The 16220-nt window shown below is 37.0% G+C and overlaps 2 protein-coding genes across 2 annotated transcripts in view; one reads left to right on the forward strand and one right to left on the reverse strand.

Moving 5' to 3' along the window:
- The window catches only part of LOC585218 (dynein heavy chain 10, axonemal), an 85925-nt gene that overhangs the window by 44630 nt on the left and 25075 nt on the right, over nt 1–16220 (forward strand). The window contains exons 40-49 of the mRNA XM_030975036.1: nt 4834–5049; nt 7336–7623; nt 8515–8706; nt 9364–9570; nt 10483–10647; nt 11106–11235; nt 12699–12890; nt 13760–13848; nt 14923–15165; nt 15689–15886. Coding sequence (XP_030830896.1) covers nt 4834–5049; nt 7336–7623; nt 8515–8706; nt 9364–9570; nt 10483–10647; nt 11106–11235; nt 12699–12890; nt 13760–13848; nt 14923–15165; nt 15689–15886 — 1920 coding nt within the window. The remainder of the gene's footprint in view (nt 1–4833; nt 5050–7335; nt 7624–8514; nt 8707–9363; nt 9571–10482; nt 10648–11105; nt 11236–12698; nt 12891–13759; nt 13849–14922; nt 15166–15688; nt 15887–16220) is intronic.
- LOC115918359 (protein ANTAGONIST OF LIKE HETEROCHROMATIN PROTEIN 1-like) lies at nt 157–3975 on the reverse strand. Its single transcript, XM_030975039.1, has 2 exons — nt 3219–3975; nt 157–2211 (listed from the first exon to the last, which is right to left on the reverse strand). The coding sequence occupies exons 1-2, from the start codon at nt 3726–3728 to the stop codon at nt 1441–1443; spliced, it is 1281 nt and encodes a 426-aa protein (XP_030830899.1). The 5' UTR covers nt 3729–3975; the 3' UTR covers nt 157–1440.

Below are 16220 nucleotides of genomic sequence, written 5' to 3' on the forward strand. Positions count from 1 at the left end.
GATCTGTATACATGTACCTTGTTCACACCACTTTCAAACATAACTTTTCAGTGAATCCACAACTCAATTCAATCTGCTGATACATCTTTGCCTGCAACCGGCAATATCAAATCATCAATGCTTATGTCTGTAAACAAACAAGTTTCCACAAATGTCTGAAATTATATGTACATGTATTTTCAACTCTCATGAATTAATTATATTCTCAACAACATATTACATACAAAATGAAAACTCGTCCACAGTGCACAAAGTCATAGCATGCAAATTGATTGATGCAAGAAGAGTTTTAAATTAGCTTACCCATATCAAGTCCGCTGCTTTGTTAAAATCAGCACAATGTTTATAGATATGAAAGGGTATTCATGTTGAAGCATCAAACAAATATCAGGGCAATGATTCTTAATAGAAATTACCCATTCAACAGTTTTTTCTTATCCTAAGCAAAATAAACAAATAACAACCTGGAATCTTGCCAGACACACAGATTGGATATATCAGTTCATTTATTAATGTGATTCCATGTTAAGATTACCAGGATAAAAACATTGAAAATATTCAAAGGCTGGCATCACTTTATTTTTGGTAACTTCTTTACATAATATTGCCAGTACTATGGGATTACATGAACACAATACATATCTGGTAGTCCAATTTACTCTTTAAAAAAAAAATAGAAAAGAAAAAAATAATAATAAAAATAGCGATGATGATGCCAATAATAACTACCCACCATAGCAGTACTACTCACATTGTAACTCATGCCAGGCACTCTACCGTCCATAAAGAAAAAGTTAAGTTCAATTATTTATCAACAAATAAAATAAAATGAAAATGATATTAAAATAAACAAAAACATGTATGGTTATCCTTCACTTTTAATGTTATACACGATGTACATTATTTACACAAAAAAATACACACCAACAATTTCTGTACCGGTAATCAAAACAAGGTATTCTGATTGAACACATGTACACTGTCTATTTTTATATTTGGGTGTGGTACATCGATCCCATTTTCGTTCTCCATTTGAAGGATTAACTTACTCCCAGTAAACCTTGCCGTATGTATGCACATTGGTTTGAAGATGGTTTTGAATACAACAAGCTCATACAATGATAATCATCTATGAAATTCTTTAATCAAATTTTTAATAAAATGTAACTGAATGCGAGACATTGGTTGTTGGAAATGCCTCTGTAGACTGAAGAATACTAGTACTCGGTTAATATGGATTGCAAACAGATAATCCTAGTTTTGTTTTTCTTTCTTTTTTTTTGTGTGGGAGGGGAGGGGAACATTGTAGGTGGAGCTTTAAATTATTTGAAAAAGAAAAGAATACATGTGTAAAACTCCTGAATGTTTGGATTCAAAACATGAGATGTATGCAGTACTGTGCATCAACTAGGTCAACTTGCATTTGTTCGTCTTGAGAACTTAAGCATCTGTAAGATGTTGGAGTAAAGCATTACGTATCCTTGTTGCATCACGGTTTTGTTCGTCATTCATACCTGGGACATTTGGAGCCTGCCCATCCCCACCATTGGCACCAAGAAGATCAAGATCAAAGTTCTCACCTGCAGACTCGCATAAATTGTGTAAAACACAGCATGCTACCACAAGATCACCAAGATATTTTACATGAGTGTCTTGTCTTTTAAGAAGTATTCTCCACCTTCCTTTCAGTCTACCGAATCCATTTTCAACAACCATCCTAGCTCTGCTCAGGCGATAATTGAAGTGCCGTTTCTCTCTTGTTAGCTGGCCATTGTCATGGAAGGGTTTCATGAGCCATGGCAATAAAGGATAGGCACTGTCGCCAAGGATAGCAACAGGAACTTGCGTTTCACCAATTTCACGTAGGAGGGGAGGACATAGTTCTCCCTCATTGCCAAGCCTAAAAACCCTAGAATTAGTGAACACCCGGGCATCATGTACACTTCCAGGATATCCAAAATTTATGTTCATGAACCTGTATCTATGATCCACTAGACCTTGTAGCACCATGCTATAAAACCCTTTTCGATTATAATAATCCGCTCGAAATTCCTTAGGTGATAGCACGGGAATATGGCTGCCATCAATGGCGCCAAAACATTGAGGAAATCCCCACTTTACTTCAAATTCGCGTACGACATCTGCAGCAGCATCTCCTCGTGGAATCCTGATCATGTCGTTAGCGAGCGTCACCACTATAGCCCTGCAAACCTGAAATGAGATGTGATGGGAGAAGGAAAACAAGAAAGAAAAAAAGAGAGCAAGGTTAGTAACTACAAAAGTACAATATCATAATGTCTATCATTCATGATTTTTAAATATTCGATTCAAAGATAGGCCCCCTACTTAAAACAATAAATAAATAAAGCCTGGCGTGCCAACAGGGGTAAAATATGTGAACAGAAAACCAATTCATAAATGTCTATCATTCATGATTTTTAAATATTTGATTCAAAGATAGGCCCCCTGCTTAAAAAAATAAAAAATAAAGCCTGGCGTGGCAACAGGGGTACAATATCTGAACAGAAAACCAATTCATAAATAAATAAAGAAAGAAAGAAGTACAACCAAATCAGTAGATCTAATGAATAAATAAAAAAAAAAAGGAAAACCAATTCATCAATTAATAAATACATTTTTTTAAAGAAGGGGGTGTATTTTAATCAATAACTGAGGTATGCTTGCATACTAGTACTACACAGTCATTCGCCCTCGTATCTTCAATCATCACTGGCTTCGACATATTTAGAATTTAACCTTTTCAAAATGACCAATTTAATTATTTTCAATTTGAATATAGACCTAAACCATTTCAATAAATATAAACGTCTTTAAATAAAGCATTCAGTTGATAGAAGTGGTGTAGGGTCTAGGCCTAATGGGAACAGAAAAAAAAGAGCGGGCCAGCAGAATAATTAATAGGCCCTAGACCCTATATAAAAGCAAATGACAATGACAATGTTGGAATAAACAACAACAATCTATTAATTGCAAATATCTATTTATTTGGACTTAACAAGGCAGGGCTGTACTGTAGCCCCAACCAAGGCCATACCCTGAAACTTTCTGGCACTATACCCCCCCCCCCCCCCAATAAACAAAATCATTTTTAATTTCATAGCTAATTTAATAACCATCAATCTTTTTATTGGTTTATTTTTAAGTTTAATTTTCTAATTTTAAACAAGACTAGGTCTAGATCTATATCTAGAATCTACCTGATGAACTATGCAGCAAACAGTCGAAGTACCAACGCCAAACATCTGTGCTATGGTCCGATATTCTACATTGGTGGCGAGACGCCACAGGGTGATGGCAACCCGATGCTCGACTCGAATGGCTACCCGAAATTTCGTGTCCATCTTCTGGATGATTGGTCGTAGTTGGCCGCAAAGAAAGTTAAACGTTTGCCGTGACATACGGAAGTGGCTGAGCCAATCCTCCTGCTCAAATGTGTCGATGACGATGGTCTTCCACCAAAAGTCGCTTTTGGGTAACGACCAGGGCTTCAAAACGTTGTCGATCATCATGCACCGAGAGGATTCCATCATCGAAAGAATGCCAACGATCGACGTTAGTTCCTCAGTCAAAGCTCTTTCGAATTGCCTGTGACGCCAGGCTCTTCTCTTTGCTAGGGCATTCCTTCTAGAATTCTCCCGAACTCGCCTCTTCATAAAATAGATGTTCAAGAGCAGAACGATCGCACTCAACATTTCATTCGGAGCCATGATTACTAGTATGCGTCGAGATCGAGATCGTTTACTACGTAGGCCTAGAACTACTTCCAATTCCGATCGATCGGAATTGAATTTATATTTATATTGAATTTAGCGCGCGGGTTTTTCCCCTTCATTTAGTCGAAAGGCGCATGCGCGGTAGCAAAAGCATTAATATTCATGAGCTATCGAATAGTCCGGGGCTAAGGCGAACGTAGTGTGAATCGCGTGAAATTTCTTAACCCCGGCTAAGCACATAGTCCGGGGTTAAGAAAATAGATGTGAACAGCAAAAAAAATAGTATGGGGTTAAGGATAGTATGGGGTTAAGGATAGTCCGGGGTTAAGAAAAATAGATGTGAAAAGGGTATTAAAGGATTTTTTACAAGAACATTGGACACAATTGAAGGTTGAAAAAATCACACAAAAATAATTTCCCACTTTTTGGTAACCCAGGGTACAGCCTTAAAAAAAAAAAAAAAAATTCAACAAAATGGCCAAATTTTTTTGGTACCCCAGGGTACCATTTATGTCATCACATATCAACCGTTCTTATTCATTGAAGCTTAAGATAAAGGAATGTAAAAGTCTTACAAAGTGGAAACAGGAGTTTGACCTTGACAATACCATATGGAGTTCTTATTACCTACTTCCCTTTCATTCAACTGTCGATGTAAACACGAGTTTAATTATCACATGCACCTTGTTATGAGGATTGTAATGATTTCATGATTGTGTTTAAGATGATTAGGTTTGATCTTTGATTTGACTAAATCCAAGTTCTGAGATGTCCCTTTGAAATGGCATTTGATAGGACGAATGCCCCCTCAGAAGTTTCATTGGCCATAGCTCTCAATTTTACAGTTGACCTCTTAGGACTTTACACAGGGCTCCAAACTTATTTCACAGGGGTCTATATTGAAACTGTAAAGGTTATACTCATGGGCCCTCTTTTAGACTTCAATATTCTTGCTGTCCAGACTTTAAATTTGACTCTCGTGAGCACTGGACCCCTATTAATAGTGTTGAATCGTGCTTTACAAGAGAAAGATTTACCTGTCGATTGACTGTTGGTTTTGACAGTGTGTATATATTCTCTCCACGTTTCCCCCAAACAGTGGATTCCATGGGACAGAGTCGTTCCCAAGTACGTCCACGACCCTGAGAAGCGTTTCAACGAGATCCTTGTGCCCACTGTCGACACCGTGCGTAACACCTGGGTCTTGGAGCAGATGCTGTCTGTCAAGCAACCCGTCCTGTTTGTCGGTGACACTGGTACCTCTAAGACCGCTACCATCCAGGACTTCCTTCGTAACCTCGACCAGGACAGCCATGTAAGTCCCCAAGTCTCTCTTGGAGCAGCCAACCATTCCTATTTTCTAGCAAGGATTCTTTTTTTTGGTTTAAACCCTGAGCCCTGTTTCACAAAACTCGTCATCAGAGACAAATGACAGTCTTTGTTATAAGCTACTGAAATCCTTGCTTGTGATTTGTCATCAGCAGATTTGTCACTGATGTTTGTCATTTGTCATTGAAAAAAGGCTTTGTGAAACGGGTCCCTGGTCTTGACCTTATTCTACAATAATGTTTAATATTTCAAAATACTTCTCGTTTAAAGAGAGCTTAAAACTGTGTGTTCAGTTCACTAGGAGATCAACTAGTATAGCCAGAGATTACTATGTTCTAATGTTATTTTCAAAAATCATGCTTATACTATTTAGAAAGAAAAAAATAAGTCCTGCGATTATTAAAGGAATAACAACTTCTAACTTTTATTTTTTGTCTGTAACATTAAGATTCTTTTTATATTTCATGATATATCCTATTTCTCTTCCCACTGTACTTATTTGATGATGTTTTTTCTGTTCAAATAATGGAGATCCTAGAAATTATGTTTACAAATAAACCTAATAATTTCTTGTGTCGTCATATTCCTAACACTAAATCCTTCTTTTACTCTCGTTTATGAATAAATGGTTTGCTTCTACTTCTGAATTCCAAATTTCTTGACGAGGGACGCTTTCTATCATCTTTGTATTTCTACTAATCATCTCTGGCTTCCTTTCCTCTTTATTTCAAATGATGTTGGTTACTTTGTAGAAAGAGCCACAAACTGAGAGTTATGGTCGTCTTAAGTTGAAGACAGTGAGTAATTAGAAAATGCTGGCAATATAGTACCTGCACTGCTGAATTGAATGTCATTGCATTCATTACCATGTTCGATATATATCAATTGAACTATTTGTCATATTATATATTATATAGCTATGAATGTATATTGTATGTACAAATGTAGATAGCATAGTATTGTAATACGTGTACATGTACTTTTGATATGCAAGTCAGTTTTGTTGAGTGTTGAATATCAATGCTACATTATATTGATAACTTTATCACACATAAACTTGTTCAAATATTGGTATCTAGGCGGTACATTTTAATAGACTATTATATTTGTAGCTGCTAGTGTACATGGATGTATTGTGCATGTTGGAAACTGTTTCTTTTTTTGTTGAAACACAGATAGTTTGAGAGAACAATCATTTCATATTAGGATGGTACCATTTTGGGAACTAAAACAAGCAAAGGAAATGCAAGCATGTACATGTATGCAAATTATACATAATTAGAACATAATTTTATTTTATGTTAGCTTCACATTGTTTATACCTGCTTACATATATGTTGCTCTATCAGATTATTCTTTACAATTTCTTTGAAACACTAGATGTGGCTTACATATAGCCTTTTTAGCCTAGTAGTATCTCACCGTTCTAGTAGTTCCTTTGTAGTAGATTTCTCTGTTTATTTAAATGTTTATACATATATATACTTGCACGAATCTGTTATTTCATGTACCTATTCAAACTGACAACTACTCTACTCAAATCAATGACAACAACTGCTGTTCTAGTCAAAGATATATCCATTTTCATTGATTCTTTTCCCATTTTTAACTTCAACATAAACAAATCTAAACCACACCTATATTTCTAATTTTACAGTAATTCTGTCATATTCATGTAGAAGAAAATGAATGAATAAATGAATTGATATTAAATACAAAAAGAAAAAATACTCCACTTTGTTCGTTTTAAAGTAAAGCAAACTTGACATTAAAAGACTATTATAAGAGACTTAAAAAATGCATTATTACAGTTTTACATATGTATAAACATAACCATTACTGTGCAGATATCTCTACATCCATTAACTCAAGGAGAGTGATTTATTATATTTTGCAGTTGCATATGGCATTATGTATTTCAAAAAGACAGTTACACGTATGTAGTTATGATGATTTAGTGAATGATGGAAATAATGTAAAATTTGGTATCATATGCGATTGATATATTACTGTGATAGAGCTGAGTAATACGGAAGACATTTTATATTATCATTTTTTATTGTTGACAGAAATAGGTTCCTACATATTTAAGAATGTTAGCCATTTTTACATGCATGGATGTTGCTAGATTTGATTACATTGAAAAAGAAACAACAACAGACAAACAACTATCACGAAGTGACAAGGACACTTGAGTAGGTATTTCTTCATCTACAGAGACTCTCTGAAAGTAACACTTCTTTACCAATCTCCACACCCCTCTCCTCCGCAGTTGATCCTGTCCATCAACTTCTCGTCCCGGACCACCTCCATGGACGTCCAGCGTAACCTGGAAGCCAACGTTGAGAAGCGCACCAAGGACACGTACGGGCCGCCGCCCGGCCGACGCCTCCTCGTCTTCATGGACGATATGAACATGCCGCAGGTGGACGAGTACGGCACGCAGCAGCCCATCGCTCTGCTGAAGCTGCTGCTGGAGAAGGGTGGAATGTACGACAGAGGGAAGGACTTGATCCTGAAGTACATCAGGGACATTGGCTTCTTGGCTTCTATGGGCAAGGTGAGAAGGATTAATATAGAATATTTAGGAGCGCTAAAAACAATAAGTACCATAGTGCTTACAAATACAAATATATAAAGAGAGGACAAAAAATGTACAGTCTCATATGAAGTAGGTTACATAGATCACTGGGGTAAAGGTAAGTTTTGAGGGATCTTCTGAAGGTGGCAAGACAGGTAGTTTTCCTTATGGAAAGAGGTATGCTGTTCCAAGTCTTTGATGCAGCTACTGCAAAAACATTTTTCAGCTGTTGAGAGTCTACCTTTGGGAATGATAAGTCAGTTAACGCTAACAAATCTTTCTTGGAGCTGGAAAGCTGTTACCCAGACTTTCCACAGAAAGCATTCAAGGCTTTTTTTTTCTCTGTTGAGTATCCCTCTTCTACACCTCTACACCTGGGTGAAGAGAGACAATAGAAGATAACATGCTTAGAGGACCAAAAAACTTATTTCCTCATTTTGTTCTTGCTCATTATAAACAATTGAGCCTGTACACTTTGGTTTCTTCTTTTTAATGTAAATCTCTAACAGCTATTTATGATGAATCATCACATAAAATAGTGTTTCTACTAAAAAAAAACATAAATTATTCATATATGGTTAATAAGTTAATGATTAGTAGATGTTATTATGTTGGTATTACATACTCAATGCAAAAAGAATGTCCTTTCTCCAGTCCTTGAACAAATATATCTTACATGTATTCCAATTACTGCCCCCCCCCCCAGGTTCTACAGCCCACATTTCTTTTGCAAGGGAGACAAAATACATGACCACTATAGACAGGTGGCCTTTATAGAGAGGAGGCCACTAAGACAGGTTTGACGGTTTGTCTGTCTGAAATATGACTCCACTGTCTATCATCTTTCTTTTTATCTTTCCCATCTACCAGGCTGGAGGAGGTAGGAATGAGGTGGATCCTCGTTTCATCTCTCTCTTCTGCTCCTTCAACATCACTTTCCCCTCGGAGGAGACCCTCAATCACATCTATTCCTCCATCTTGGCCGGCCATTTTCTACCCTTCGAAGATAGCATCCAGAAACTAACCCCCAAGATCACCCAAGCCACACTTGACCTCTACAAGGTAAGATAAATTTGTTATTCTATGGGGCTGCAATCTACAAGCCTAGCTTTTCAGCAGTCCCCTCCATGACCAACCTGTTTTATATGCCTGCTGTACACTGTGGACCAATAACAATTATATTGTTAAGTTTCATTGTTTTACTATGTACAATGCAATCCCATGTTTGTTATGTTATTTTGTTGGAAATGGAAATAAACGGAAATTAAAAATTCTCCTTAAATTTTTTTGAAGTCAAATCGCGTGTATTAATCTAAGTAAAAAAAGAAAGAAAATCAGTAAGTTTTAATACTTTATTATTATTTTTTTTTTAATCAAATACAAAACATCAGAGTTTAGATTTAGTTCTTATTTATTGATACAGTAACATATTCATCGACAACTTGACTTTACTTAGTGCTCACTCAAAGTTTTGTAACAAGGATTCAGAAAAGTCACGTTGGTTTGTTTTCCCATGAACAGATTTTTTTTAAAATCAAATAACAGAAATCTGACTTTAGATTGAGTTGTTATCTTTTGATACAGTAATTTATTCATCGACACCTTGACTTTTCTTCATGTTTAATCAAAAGTCTTTGTAACAAAGTTTCAGAAGAATCATGTTGGTTTGTTTTCCCATGAATAGATTAATCTTGAATCTGTTTCTCTCTTCCACATCAGGTTATTGTAATGGACCTACCCCCTACCCCGTCCAAGTTCCACTACATCTTCAACCTTCGTGACCTGTCAAGGGTCAGTCAAGGCATGCTGCTGACGACCCCCGATCGTTTCTCGGACCCCAAGAGTTGCATCCGAGTGTGGCGCAACGAATGCCTCAGGGTGTTCCACGATCGCCTCATCAACCAGCACGATAAAGATCTTGTGCAGGTATGTCTTGACATTTTTGTGTCTGTCATTGTCAGTTTCTGAGATGCATGATGCGATTTCTCGCCAACATTACAAATGTGTTTCAGTAGTAAAGTCTACTGGCAGTCAAACCTTATCTTGAGCTCTGGTAATGAAATATTTTGAGCAAAACCAGCTCACAGTAAATCCAGGGGATGTTTCACAAAGACTAAGATCGACTTTAAGTTCGACTTAACTATGGCAGGCCGTTCATGCCACTGTTTGCTCCCACCATTTACTGGCATTGGTCTCTCAAAGGACGTACAAATCATCGTTACATATCTACAGAATTTATATTTTTGATACTTCATTATTGAAGGAAATATAGTATCTAAAGATCATAATGGTTTGAGCAAACAGTGGCATGAACGGCCTGTCATAGTTAAGTCCAACTTAAAGTCGATCTTAGTCTTTGTGAAACACTCCCCTGGCCTGTTTATCATGTAATAGGTGAGTTGCTGAGCCTGGCAAAACATCATCAAACTAAACAAGAATGTATGTTTAAACTTTTATGATTAATTTTTCAAGTTTTTCTCTGAAGTCATTATTAATTCCTCCAAGAGGCACATGTTTTTCCATTTAAAGTAATTTCGTCTGAAATATTAGTACTCTAAACTGATCATCATATCTATAATTTTTCCACCAGGGAATGATTACAAATATTCTAGACTAGTTTTTCTGTGAGCATACAGAAAATGTTTAGCATGAGCCTCCTACTTATACAATTTTCACACAACTGTGCCAGGAGTGTCAATTTTGACAGACATGGTGCATTGTAAATGTTCACTATTATTATTGTTATTACTACATCACAGGTGCAAAGTCTTTTCTATATGAAATATTACCATTTGAAGAACAAAATTATCTTCTAAAAATTTCTAAAATCTCCATCAGGCTATGATCAAGAATATTATAGATGAGCATTTCCGTGAGCATAATGAGAACGCCATGCGAGAGCCTCTCCTGTATGGCGACTATCGTACAGCTCTAGATGGAGGAGAAGCCAGACTCTATGAAGACATACAGGATTACGATGCAGCTAAGGCACTCTTTCAAGAGGTAAACTTCTGTCTTACTTATTTATCTATGTATTCATTTTTTTTTTTTTTTTAAATTCATAATTGATTTATTCATTCATTTAATTATTTATACATTTATTTATTTATTTTCTTGTTTGTTTGTGTATTTTGTTGAGGTCTTTTTCATTTTATTTTGTTTATTTCTTTCAATTATGGTCCGTCACACTATATAGTATGGTCAAGAGCAGAACAAACAAACAATAGCAGTAAACTTAAAAATACCTTTCCGGTTCTAAGCTGACGATTTGCATTCTTCTTGGCTGTATTATGAAAGATAATTGGAATTTTGTCACTTTTGCAGTGTAGTTTCTAAATTTCCATCAACGTGTTTCAGTTGGAAAAAGTATGGAAATTTGACATCATCCATACTGAACCGTATGGTATCTACATGTAAGAATTAATCACACTTTCTTCTATCTCTTTGCTCATTGAATGTAGATTCTTGAAGAGTACAATGACAATAATACCCCAATGAACCTGGTTCTCTTTGACGATGCCCTTGATCATTTGACCCGGGTTCACAGGGTCATCAGGATGGATCAAGGTCATGCCCTTCTTGTGGGAGTCGGTAAGTTAGACTTTCCTCCTCTCTCTCTCTCTCTCTCTCTCTCTCTTTCTTTATCCCCATCGTTCTCCCTCTCACTATCTTTCTCACTCTCTCTTTCTCTCTGCCTCTCTCTATCTCTCTTTCTTCCCTCTCTCTCTCTCCCTCTCACTATCTTTCTCACTCTCTTTCTCGCTGTCTCTCTGTATCTCTCTCTCTCACTCTCTTTCTTCCCCCTCTCTCTCTCTTTCCCTCACTATCTCTCTCTCTCTCTCTCTCTGTCATTTGCTCTTGAATAGCATCCGGGAACCTTCATAAATCCTGAAGTCCTATCTTAGCAATTGAGCCATATTTGCAAGAATGAAATCATAACGATACTGTCTGATTGGCTGGAAGTTAGATTGAGCCTTTGATTTGACATGTTGAACCCTCAGAACTAACCTTCGCTTTGTCTCTGACTGGTTTGCCACTCACAAGCTGACTGAAGCTGTGACATCTTATCTCCTCTAACTCATTCGAAGACCAGTCGGATCGTAAGATGTACAGTGGCCTTAACCCTACGTTAACTGGGGGGGGGGGGTCAAATTGACCCCCCCCCCCCCCTGTAGAAATTTCGCAACTTCTCCGAAACCGCGGCAGATATAAAATTTTCCTTTCATGACTTTTTTTCTTTTGAGTCTTACGCATCTTTTAAAAGGATTTTTTTTGAAAATCGGACGTATAGTTACAAAGTCACGTGACCTTTCGTCTTCGCATTTTTGTGATTTGTGTACAAAACATATTGAAATGTCATTTTTCCTAAAAAGAGATAAAACATTCGTTATTTAGCCTTGTTTAAAGTTTAGGTGTTTGTTTTGGGGTCAAAATAGTTGAATTGTAGTTATAAATGAAATAAAACAACAAAAACAATAAAATACATAAGTTAAAAAACAATGAAATACATAAGAAATTATCAAAACAGGAGATAACATAAGGAATAACCTGGCTCTTCCAATTTTTTGTGTTGTATTATTATTCCAAATGGTCTAACAAATATATGTTGTGAAAAAGAATGCTTAAATATGAATAATGTATGATTTTTATGGGCAAAAATTTTATGACCTTATTTGCATAAATTACCATAAATATGCAAATGAGTGAATTTTTCGAAAAATTGAAATTACCATAGTATTCTATACACTTCACTTGACATGTATGCAAATTTTCGCCGCGATCGGCAATGAAACGGCCGAGATCTTAGTAAAAACCTGGTCTGAAATAGCCCAGTTAAAATAGGGTTAAGAGCATTGCTCCATCCACTCCCCCATACTACCTGCAAAAAAAAGATGTACACATTCATTTCCTCCTTATCACCAAAACATGATTTAGAAAACAGATATAAATTCAGTAAAAAGCTGTCCAAACTCTGGGGGCTAGTTCAATTCAATAATCCAATGATAACTTATGGTAGATTATTTTCATCCTTGACCTTTGTTGTTTGTCTACAGGTGGGAGTGGTAAGCAGAGTTTGACCAGGCTGGCCTCCTTCACGGCCGGCTGCGAGGTCTTTGAGATCACCCTGAGCAGGGGCTACGACGAGACCAACTTCAGGGAAGATCTGAAGATCCTTTACAACAAACTGGGCATTGAGAACAAGAAGGTCTCTTTCCTCTTCACCGACGCTCATGTAGCACAAGAAGGTAGGTTTGCGATGGTCATCCTCCTTCACCATTTCATGTTTTTGTAGAAATACAACCAGTGAACGGAGTGAAGAAAGGTTGAACAGGGTGGATTTACCATTAATACAGCACCCCCACGGGCAAGCCCTTGACAGGCCAATTTTTTAGCTCCCGGGTCACCACTTTCAACCAATCCAGCGCAGCAAATTAACAATGATAAAAATGACTATAAAAGTGTTATGAGTATGGCAAATTTGGAATCGGTGCCAAATTTTACCCCGGATAGGCTTTGCAAACCTTCAACACCAAAAAGTCTGATTGAATCCCCTTATCTGCTAGGGTATATAATAATGCCACACCTGACTTTTTTGATGACTTTTTCCCATAATGCAATACATGAAATGGACTCGGCACTGTTGTCGCTGTGGATTGTGAATTCACTGCATTATGAGTAATGATTGAGATGTGTGTGATGTATAAATGTGAACAAAACATCAGACCTAACCTTCTCCTGAGTCTACTGTCATGACTATTTAACTATAATGACTTGCATAATATTCCAGCATGAACAGCAGAGTTTGTTGCCATGCTCATGCACTGCCATTTCTCCAAAAAGAATATTTATTTCAATCTACCTACGATGAACCAAACATGCTATGCAATTCCTTATCCCTAGAGGCACAGCTAGAGAGACATTAATATAAGGCCTAAAAAAAAAAAGGTGTGGTATTGCCCTTTGCGACTGACCCAAAAAATCTTGAAGAATTTTTTTTTACCGTTTTTTTTACCGTTTTTTTAGAGAAGACAAGTATTAAAACATTCATAAAGAGGGAGATTTTTCTTTTTTTAGGCCTAATATCTAATAAAAAAGAATTACTTTTGTCCACTAGGTTTCCTTGAGCTAATCAACAACATGTTGACCTCAGGAATGGTGCCAGCTCTCTATGCCGATGATGAGAAGGAAGCGATAGTGGGACAGGTAAGTCAAGATGCAGAACTGATTTATCTCTTTCATTTATCTCTTCGGGAAACATGAAACATTCTTTCGGTAAAGTGATAATGTAGCGTTTTTTTGTTAGACTTACATCGGAATGCAGCCTTGCAAATTTAGCCTAGAATGGTATTTGTGAGTGACCTTTATGGTAACTTGATATTGTGTCATTCATAATTTGCAACAAAATGTTTTGTGACAAATTTAGCTGAATATGATGGCAATGTTTTGTAAGCCTTATGATGAAGTGATACCAATGTGTTTTCGACTTCAGGCTAATTGCTTCATTTAATATTAGTCACAGGATGATAGTCGTTAAAATGATATTGCAGTGACTTTGTGTCTGTAGTCTTTGTCGACTGTGTTTCCCTTTAATACTCACTGTCCACTGTTTTCCTCTTTCTATCTCATCTTCATTCTTTGTATTAAAGCCTTATGAAAGTGCAAGTGTTTCAACCATATAGATTGTATAGTATTTTGACAGAGCATTTGACATGGATATGAATTGGTCTAGTGGTCAGTGCCCATAGAGTTACCCAAAATTCAATCCACAAATGCACTTATTGACCGGTGATGTGAAATGTCAGTCCCCAAGCACAAATAATGAGATCTGGGACTGGTATTTTAAGTCTGATTCAATCACGTCCTCCAATCAATCGCAAGATTGCAGTCTCCTATCTCTTATGCACATAGTTTTTTTTTTTTTTTTTTTTTTTTTTTTAGCAGATGTTTCTGCATTTATTGATAAATCAAATATAAAACATTCAAATAACAATGATAGTACATGTATATAATATAATTGATTTACATAAAGAGTGACAACTTAATACACACAAATAAAAATGCATAATTGAAAGCTTGAAAGTATGGGGGTAAGTAAAAAATAATCAAGATAAATGCAGAGGCCAACTGTAATAAGCAACCAACTATCATAAGCATAGTTGCAATCGATATCAATCGAAAACGAGTTGTGTTTAATCGCAACTGTTTATAAGACGGGGCCCTGATAACTTGCCTGAAAAGTCTCACCATGCACTTGTTCTTGCATTTTTATTTGGTCAGATGCGAGACGAAGCCACCAAACAGGGCTACCCACCCATCCGAGAAGCCATCTGGCAGTACTTCATCACCAAGAGCATTAACAACCTCCACGTGGTCCTAGCCATGTCTCCCGTTGGCGACACCCTCCGCACCCGCTGCAGGAACTTCCCCGGCCTGGTCAATAACTGCAGCATAGATTGGTTCATGGCCTGGCCCAAGCAAGCCTTGGAAGCGGTGGCCTCCGTGTTCCTCGGACATGAAGATGTAAGTCGTAAGAAAGAGTCGCTACAATCTTTTACGACGTATCACCTATAGAACATTAAGTGTATACTTCATTCATGTCCTTGATAACATTTGAATTTGGCAAAATCCACATTATCTCCATATGAAGCCATGAAGATGTAAGTCATAACAAAGAGTCGCTATGATTGTTTACGTCGTATCATTTATAAAATGCTACATGTATATCATGGAAAAAAATTAATATTTATTTTTCGGGGGCTACTTTTCAAGCTTGCCTGCATAAAAACAACACTCTACAATTTGTTTTGCATTGATTTACTTTATTGATGCAAATTTACGGAGGCTCTTTTCTGATTTTCGGGGGCTCTTTTGGGCATTTCGGGGGCAAATTCGCCCTGAGCCCCCGTGTATTTTTTTCACTGATGTATATTAATTTCATTCATGTTTTTGATAACATTTATAATATATATATAATATATAATTTATAACTTGATAACTTCTTTGTAGCAGACCCCTTACCAATCTTCTCTCATCTCATGTACAGGTGAAGAGCATTCCGGATGACAAGCGTACCAGCGTGGTAGACCATGTTGTGTTTGTGCACCAGTCTGTGAGTGACTACAGCAAGCAGTTTGCTCTCAAGCTGCGTAGGAATAACTATGTGACACCCAAGAACTACCTGGACTTCATCAATACGTACCTCAAGCTGCTGGATGAGAAGGATGAATACATTCTCTCTCAGGTAACACTCTTTTTCTTAGTATTGTCTGCTGAGAGCCAGAAGGATGTTAAAAAGTAAAGGAATTAAAGTCCTTCTGGCTTTCAGCTGATTCTTATGATATATTGTGTAACCCATCTTCTAAATACATTTCAAAATTGAGGAGGCGCGATAGCTCAGTGGGTAGAGCAGTGGTCTTGTAATCCGGTGACCTGGGATCTAAAGCAAGGCGATGCGCTAGTGCCCTTTGGTAAGGCATTAACCCTCATTCCCAAGTCCCTCAGAGAGGACTCAAAGCTGTTGGTCCCCTGGTTGCTTACTTACTTGCATACACATGCCTTCTTAGCAGTTGGGTATT

The sequence above is a fragment of the Strongylocentrotus purpuratus genome, unplaced genomic scaffold (genome assembly GCF_000002235.5).
Source record: "Strongylocentrotus purpuratus isolate Spur 01 unplaced genomic scaffold, Spur_5.0 spur5_contig_867, whole genome shotgun sequence".
Lineage (NCBI taxonomy): Eukaryota > Metazoa > Echinodermata > Echinoidea > Camarodonta > Strongylocentrotidae > Strongylocentrotus > Strongylocentrotus purpuratus.

Bases quoted from the DNA above. Each gene is read 5' to 3' on its own strand.
- LOC115918359 (XM_030975039.1), bottom strand. From the start codon at position 3,728: ATGGCTCCGAATGAAATGTTGAGTGCGATCGTTCTGCTCTTGAACATC. The intron at 2,212-3,218 runs GTAGATTCTAGA...ATCTCATTTCAG, and splicing joins TTTGCTGCATAGTTCATCAG to GTTTGCAGGGCTATAGTGGT.